Source organism: Talpa europaea (genome assembly GCF_964194135.1).
Source record: "Talpa europaea genome assembly, chromosome: 6".
Lineage (NCBI taxonomy): Eukaryota > Metazoa > Chordata > Mammalia > Eulipotyphla > Talpidae > Talpa > Talpa europaea.
The window spans coordinates 98586888-98595970 of NC_140072.1; the positions used below are offsets into that span (position 1 = coordinate 98586888).

A 9083-nucleotide genomic window follows, 5' to 3' on the forward strand; every position below is an offset into this window, starting at 1 on the left:
ACTCCAGAGAGAAGACAGAGCATGAGGGTCAAGGACTTGAAAGGAGATGGGCCACAAGCTGAAACCTGGAATGAATTGAATTGATTAATTGAAATTTGAATTATTGAATGATAATTCAGTAATTATCATATGAATTAATGAATGATAATATTATCCAAATTAACCCATAGAAGAAAATCCAGAGCTAGTTTGACAGCAATAAAATATACGTACTTTCCAAAATTAGAAAACAAAAATATAAATTGGTATTTTATTTTTACTATTTGATATCTCAATAGGAATTGAGAAAAACAATTTCTTTGCCACCCATGATCCTGGTTGACCCATATTGTAGTGGACTTAGGCCAACTGGGAGAACTCCCAAAGTTTCAAAGAAAGCTCAGCTCCTCTGCTGGTTCCTCTTAGTAACAGATGTTCAAAAGTGAATCATGTCATCTTGTATATTATGGCAAGCTGTCAGTCTTCAAAGATTTTGAATAAATGGAGGGCAGTTGACAGTGAGCTGTTCTGCAGGCTGCCTTCACCATCATAGGGGGTTTCATGATGTGGCTGCCATCACAGAAGCAGGCAGAGGTAGGGAACATGTGCCTTGATAATTCATTAGCCAGTTACACATCAGAGAACACTCGGCAAAACCTTTATTCTGAGCACTGGGACTATAGAACTAAGGTAGAGAAGTTTACTGACAATATGGTAATGGCAATCTGGAGGAAATAGATAGAAGTCAATAATTTAACAGCAAGATTTTTTCAGGCAATGATATGTACCATGAGAACCACATTATAGGGTGAAGTTAAGGGAGTTACAGGAGGCAGCAGGTCCTCATCAAAGAGGTAACATAGGACAAGAGCCAGTTACATGAGACCAAGTTTTGAAACATGCTTGATGTCCCCTATTCTCAGGCAAAAATGCAAACACAAAGTCTCCAAAGTTGGAATGAGCTTGAACTTCAAAAAAAATTTTATTGATGTATAATGTTATTATGTAATGTAACAAGTTTCAGGTGTACACCATTCTACATCCACGTCTCTATAAACTATATTAAATTGACCACCGAAAGACCAAGTCTGCCTTCATCATACAATTGACCCTGTTTACTGGATTGATCCACCCCCCTCCCTCACTGTTTCCCTTAGACTTTTAAAGTCCCAAATAATTCAATTTATAGAAGGTAAGTAGAGTGTAGGTAGATGCCAGAAAATATAAGATTTTTTAAGGCAGTGATTTTATTTCAAAATTACTAGGAGGTTATAAGCAAGAGAAAGGCATGATTCCTTTTATAATTTAATAAGGTGGTTGTATGGACAATAGATTAGAGAGGACAGGAGTGGAAACAGAAGCAAGTTGGGGGAGGATAGTGATTTAGATTAGAATGATGGCATGGAAAGAAATGCATGAATTTGGAATGTATTTTTGGGTAGAACCAACAAGGCTTCTGTTGGTTTGGATGTGGAGTGGAATGGGGAAGGTTGAGAGAAAGCCCATCTTTGTCACCAGCAAGAAAAGACTGGATGGGGACAGCACTGGTGGATGCCCAGCCCCATGTACTATTGGTTGTGCAGTTAACCGGGGATCGGGTCCTCTTCTCTTCCTTCATAGTCAAGTCCCCATCTCAGTAAGACACTCTTCAACCTACATGTTGAGAAGTCTAGAAAAGACAAACCTGGAACTCTACAGTGCATCAGACTGAGCAGAATGTGGCACATGGAGAAATTTTATGATAAGAGGAAAAAAAACTTTCTAATAACTAAGATGTAACCACTGTGTGATGAGATTTGAAGTTGATGAGAAGATACAATCCAGTAACCCAGAGGTCAAACTAGGGGATCATGCAGTTGACATTTTAGCTGACCCTAGGCAAGCACAAACAATCAAACAATACCCTGCCTCTGGCTTTGCCACCCAGCATTATCTTTTTCCAGAGTTTCAACTCTCCCAATCATTGACTTATAGCCACCCTCTATGACCACACCACACTGATCTTCAGGGTTGTAGAGGAGGCTAGTATAGCTGGGCCCTGCCTTTCCTTCCTCCCTTAAATTACTGTGTTGAGTGGCAGCGATGTGCCAAGCAGCGTGTTCCTGCCAAGATTTGATTAGTGATGCTCTTCGTCCATAATCTGTTGCCATCAAGGGTTCTTGTTTTTGTGCTGCCTCTCCAGCCTCAGGCTCTTAAGTCTACTCAGTCATACATGAGCAAGTCAGAGCATGGTGTTGCTTTTAATTTATTTTTTTAATCAAAAATTATAATATATAACATGCAGAAATATCCACGAAACAAATACTTAGATGGCTAACTATAAAGTAAACACCCAAGTAGCCAGCTCCAGAAGTAGAATGTAACCATCACCCTCCAGATAACCCTATAACCTTTATGATGATCATGTTCTTGCCTTTCTTTATAGTTTTACCTTCTATGTGTCAAATGTATTTTCTACCTCTCACTGAACATCTGGGAAATAATGTACCCATTTCTTTTTTTAAAAGTTGGGACTTCCCTCTTCTGTTATTTTTCTTTTCCCTTTCTCTCTTCTCATTTTCCTTCTACTTTTCTCTTATGGGATATAATTTAGCAAGACCTGGCAATGGAGTTCAGAGTATATGGGAGCAATATCAGTCTTGCAACAACTGTTTTTGATTTCTCTTCATGTTTTATTTCTTGCTGAAGAATCCATCTTTGTCCATCTCTGGGGTTCACATCTGGCATGAGCCTTTGGGGTATAGTGGTTTGGGTGACCAAGGCACATCTTGTAGTAAAAGTGGGGCCGTGAAACTCTGAAATGGGAGCTGTGCCTCCTCTAGCCTGTGCCAAGATTGGCACTAGCTCCAGCAAAGGACTGTTAACAGCATGTCATATGGTTAATGTGAAAAGCACTTTCTGTAGATTTCTTCTAAGCTAAAGGGGGGAAGCAATCCCCACAGTCAGTTCATAAAGCACATTAGATTCTCAAAAGTCTCTCAGCCCTGCAGCCAGCTTTCCACTCACACACATTTTTCATTGTTTTAAAGGGTAAATAATGCTTTTTTGGACCGACTCCAAGGCAAAAGTCAACCAGGTGGCCTGGAGCAGTTTTGAGGCTATTGGAATATGAATAGTGGTAACAGCTGGGTGAGTTTTTTCTTCTCAAAAAAAAAAAAAAAAAATCTTTCAAAGTTGTAGAGTAAAAACAATGAGAATTTTAAAAATATGTTGTGGCCTTCTCCCTAGATATTATTTTTTTTGGTGTGCTGTTCAGCTGTATGATGGGCAGTCAGCCAGGGTGATTACTGTAAATTCCACAATAGCCTTAGAGAGAGGGAGAAAGTCCTGATTTCAGCTCCAGCCAATCACAATAAAAAATGACACCTGCCCTTTGTTCTCAGTGTGATTGCCTATACTGTAAGGCTTTTTATCATCCTTTGCCCAGACCTACAACAAAAACAAATGAACTTTTTTTCAGGAAGATTTTAAGTGAAATATGGTTATAAAAACAGTAAGCTTTCTGCAGTAATATATTCTTTCAGTGAAACTACACATTAAATAAACCAGTATTTAGTATTTTACTACAAAGTGATTTTTTTCAAAACTCTCCAACAAAAGGTACTATTTGAAAATGAACAGTCTTTAAAGATTTCCGTGAAGATCTTGCAGCAGTGTTGTAATATGTGTTTAATGTGTTTTGCATGCTCAGTATGTTATTGAACCAGCACAAAGCCTTGGAATGTGTATGATCGTGGAGTTTGCAATGTGTACAGAATCAAAATGAACCACACTAGGTTTTAAAATTTAATTGAAACCCAAGTGCATATGTAACTTCCTTAAAAAAATGGAGCAGACAGAAATCTTTAAACTGATACAGGACAACAAAATAATCAGGTGCTTGCTGATCTGGAAACCCTGGAGATAATCACCCTTCAATAGGTAATTGGTAGACAAAAGATCATTTTTAAGAAAGCAATCTGTTAGAAATTTTGTATGCTTATTCCCTTGCAAAGCAACTAGTAGTGTAAATTGATAAAACTTCACAAATGTGTTTATGTTTAAGATAATTGAATGTAGTTAAATCTGCAGAGGATGCACACTGGACATCTGCTTATCTATAATTATGCTTATGTGTATTGCCATCTTATCCAAAGCAGGGACAAATTGGGAAAGAGAAAATCAAACTTGAGGAACTGGCTGCTCTTACTTTGCATTCTTTGCATCAGTTGCTACCTCTCTACTCACCTCTAAAATATCTATATGATTTGTCCTTTAAGAATTTTCTTGAATTCCACCTTAGTGAATGTTTTAACCTTTTGAAGGGTTATGAGCAGGGAATGGACCTGATGAATGTTTTGTTTTAAATAAATTATTCATGGTCCCATAGAAGGTAGATTTAAGGGGTATAGTAAATCAAAGGTAGAGGTAGAGTAACCCATTAGAGGTGAATGCATAAGCCAAATGACCAATGATGATAGTCCTTAGCCAAAAGAGTTGGATAGAGATGGGAGTGGATAGAAGGAGCTTAGAGTTTTTAGCATATACAATAGTAGGATTTTATAAGTGGCCGTCTACTAAATGTTGGGGCCTATGCTCTCGCCCCGTGTCTCTTGCCATCTCCATTCTGGGTTCCATAATACTTTACAACTTTAAGCATAATTTTCTAACATCATTTATTTCATGTTCCATATCCCATCAGGCCAAAGTTCCTTTTTTGTTTATTGATAAATCCCAATCATAAAACAGTGACTGGGACTTACTGCATGCATAAGGAAGCAGGTGGCTGTGATTTAGGGTCACCAAAACAACGCAGATTTACAACCAAATGTTTTGATATACTAAAATGATTAGACACTGAATTTAAAATAGATTTGTATAAAGCATTCAATGAAGTAATTATTGGATTTGAGACAATGAGCAAAAGCAAGAATCGAGGAGAAGCAAGAAGATTTGAAAAAGAACAAAACAGAACTTCTAGAAATTAAACAAAACTTTAAAATTGAAAGCATTCAGTGAATTCATCTTAACAGGGATACATATTAAGAACTAAGCAGAAATACCACTGGTCACCTATTAGGTGCAAAAAAAAAAAACCCAGAAGATTGATGAAATACTGTGTTGGCAAGGCTGTGAAGCAGATTCTTTCATACATTGTTGGTGGGAATTGAAGATGATGCAAGCACTATCTAGATTAATGTATTACTGTCTTCCTGTAAGATAAAAACCAGGTCCAGACATATTACAGTAAAGTTCTATTAAATGTTCAAGGAACAGATTATTCTAGGATAATCTAGAAAGTTATTCAGATAAATGGAAAGGAAGAAATATTCCCCAAAAGGATTTAGCAGGTGAATGTAACTTGGAATCAAAATCAGATAACGACTATACAGAAAAAGAAAATTATAGTTCAGTCTCACGCAAACAAAAACCTGGGTTCAAAAAAAAAAATCACAAAATTGTGATAGATTGAATAACATCTATTTTAGAAAAGTATAATATATCCCTAGTGATTAGATTTATCTCAGAAATGCAAGGGTGGTTTATCACAAATGAGCAACCAAAATAAAACAGGTAATTTACCTCAAACTCTAAGGGAAATTCCCTATGACCATGTCAATATTTACTGAGAGAGCATCTTATAAATTTCAGTTCTCATTCGTGGCAAATTCTAGCATATTAGAGATTGAAAGGAAATTAGCAAAGGACTCAAAATCTTTAATAAAATATGTCAGCTTTTCCTATAAAGCAGATACAAGATTTGAAAAAGAAAAATAGTTATAAATCAGAGCTAATGCAATTATTTATATAGAAAATCCAAAAGAATGTACATTCAAATTGTTAGGCTAAATTAAGGGCCCAGCAGTATTGCTAAGTATAGGATCAGCATATAAAAACTAACTTCATTTGGGAATAACTAACTTCACATTGGGAGTTCTTTAAAATAAAGAGATCAAACCAAAGGGAGGGTGTGTGTGTGTGTGTGTGTGTGTGTGTGTAACCTTTTCTAAAAATATAAATTTTTGCAGAAATATATTAAGGAATAATTAAATAGTTATACCTTGTTAATGAACAGGAATAAGTTCTCCAATCATATATAGAATTAATTAAATTCTAATCAAAGCAAAGAATCAAGCACAGCTAATTAACACTTGATAAAGAGATATGTATGTGAACTCATGATTAAACTTGCATATGGTGTGGACAGGCTGACCCAGCTACTTGTGGAGTTTGATGTATGACAGAAGATAGATGAGGAAGATGGACACTTCAACTAAGTAGTCACATGAAATTAATTAGGTTCATTCCTAACACTATAAACAATCAGGTCAATTAATTAAAGTTTATAAATAGGAAGTATATTTTAATTTTAGAATAGATCACTTATAAAATTGAGCTAGAAAAGATTTTTAACATCCAAAACGAAAAAGAAATGATAAATATATGCTAAAACAAAGCATCTGTTCATCAAAGAACACACTGCAAAGTAAGGAGAGAAACCAAAAACCAAACTTTATCCTGGACACATTTTATAAATCAAGGGATAAAAGGGTAGTATTTACACTATTAAGAAGGTGTCAGTTCTTTAGAAATAAACAGATGATAACTGAAGTCCCCAAGGAATAAGAGAAGAGTGTTATGCTCCAACTCAAAGCTGCGACTCATAGGAAATATTGGAATTGTTACAGAGCAACCCCGATATAAAAATGGGTTGCGTGCCTGTGGGTCCTCACCCGCGCGCTTGTATGAAATTAGCTCTAGGACATCCTTTCCCCCCCTAACAGAACCAGTAAAATGTCAAAGACAGAAGGCAAAGAAGAAGTCTAGAAAACATGATTAAGCCATGACAAAAGTCAAGGAAAGAAAAAAGTGTTTCTTAAAATGTCATATAGATGCTGAAGCAGACTTCTGTTAATTGTGTGCTGGCTAGACATTTGATCTTTACTTTTAAACCTTTTAAACTTTTAATCACATTCTCATATTAATGTGTATTCTGATATTTAAATTTGCTTTTATATTTAAAAAAATATGTTTTGTTTTTCTACCACTCTTAGTTTTCATGATGCATCTAGGGTGGGACATTTAAAGAATCACTCCAAATTATCTTTTCTCTGATAACACTAGGTGTTATCAGAAGCTGTGGAAATCTAAGCCCTGTATCTTCAAGGACAGTTAAGCTTTGCATGACCTGTGAGGAACCTGAGATTTTACTCCCCCAAAGTGTTAGGACAGCAATAGTCTGAATCTCAAATAGAGTTTGGGCTAGCTTTCTGGGAAGCTTGATGGAGATGACTTGGCCCTTTGTATGTGGTCAGAGGGAAAGGGACTCATTTAGTCTCTCTCTTCCTCAAGGTCCCCTTAGAAGTCACCTTCCCAGTGCACAATGCAACTCCATTCCATAAATTTACATTTAAATTGCTTTGCTCACATGGTGTTCCTACTGTCCTTTCTGTAGCCACAGAGGTCCGGGGACAATATTTGTGAACACTACTATGTGTGACCCATGTTAGCATAGATTTAAGAATACAGTTGACAAGCCATCAGTCAACAGGCCATTACATTGTTGACAGACTATATTGTGAATTAAATGCAACGAGACTTTAAAATCATGTCATTTTCCTGGGACTTTATATCACTAAAAAATAATCATTTTAGGCTGACGTAGTAAGAGTGTTCTTTGAAGTTAGTTCATTTGGGACTACCAAGGCTTTGAATTTTCTTTTGCTGCTTCAAATAATTTCTTTTTTTCTTTCAGGATTTTTAAGAAACATTTGCATGCATCTGACCTTCGTCAACTGACCTTGACCACCCTCAGGAGATGTTTTTCCTAAGTGTTGCTTTTTTCAGTCCCAGTTTTTACCTTGACTTCAACTGCACACCCACCAGGCCAAGCAGCTGGGAGTGACTGGCTTCTCCCTGTCATTATTTCTGCATGTTTGCAGGAGCTGAATTCGGAACTCATATTTAATCTCTACTGCCAGTGACATCTTATTTTTCTAATTGCTTTTGCCTCTTATTGGAAGTATAATTACAGCGACATTAGTAAGATAGAAAAGGAGGGAATCATTTGATGCATTTAGGTTAGTGAGAGGTGTGGGTGCTGCCTGCTCTTCTCTCTAGACAGCTAAATCTTACCTAATTTTCAAATCAGGTTGGGGGAGCTGGGGCATGGTTTTAGAGTTTTAACTCCTACTTTCTTATTTTGGTATACAAATGTGAGCAACAGAAAACAATAAATCTGTTATACTCTTACAAACACACTTATAAATTTTCAACTACTTCTGCATAGATGGTTTGTTTTTGTACTTAATAAAAAGTTGTGTTTTTCTCTCTCAGGAGTTTCATTTTTACAGTCTCCTTTACAGTCAGTAGATCACATATAGTACTGTAATCACTGTTGGATCTGGCTATGGTTTTGACTGACTAATATTGTTCCTCTGGGTTTGAGAGTAGGACAGTTAATTTCCTAAAAGGCCATTGTTTCTATAAAAATCAACTAGACACAAATGTAGATACCACATGTGGTTCGTAGGTGTTTTGGAAACTTGTCTCTGCTTTATGCAACCTATTTCCTGTTGTTAATTTGGCAGGCTTTTCTATACTACTTTTATGACCTAGAACCAGTTTAAGGAATGTAAGAGTGGAAAAATAGTGGTTTTCCACAAGGCATGCACCAATCCCCCTCCTTATTCTATAGATGAAACATTGCTTTCAGTCTCAGGATGAAGACTGGAAGAATGAACACATTTTTCAGTTAGAAAACTAGTAATATTTTGAAGCATTAAGAGAGCTTCTGTGTTAACCAATTGCTCGGTTGAAATTAATTTTCCAAGTTTCTGTATTCCGGGAACCAATAGGACTTCAGCTCCTTGCACAAGGGGTGGGGAGAGTCACAGAAGCAGGGTGAGGGTAGAGTATAGAAAGGGCTACATTGGATAGGGGTGGCGGCTGAGAACAGATGGTGCTCAGCTAGTTACTCTGGAGTAAATAATGCATATACTCTTGGTTTTCTGCTCTTCTGCCAGCTGAAGCTGTCTCGGTGCTGTTTACACTAATATAAAAATGTTTGGTCCATTTGAAATCCTTGTCATTGCCTCATATGGGGAAACCAAAGTCCCTCAGTC

General features: G+C 36.7%; 1 protein-coding gene across 1 annotated transcript in view; it reads left to right on the plus strand.

The window, feature by feature from the left end:
- Window positions 1-7943, plus strand: part of EPSTI1 (epithelial stromal interaction 1) — a gene marked incomplete at both ends in the record, with an annotated part of 86845 nt that extends 78902 nt beyond the window's left edge. Inside the window, 4 exon segments of the mRNA XM_084234892.1 lie at window positions 3009-3072; window positions 3076-3108; window positions 7745-7788; window positions 7790-7943. Coding sequence (XP_084091018.1) covers window positions 3009-3072; window positions 3076-3108; window positions 7745-7788; window positions 7790-7943 — 295 coding nt within the window.
- Between the last annotated feature and the right edge of the window lie 1140 nt (window positions 7944-9083).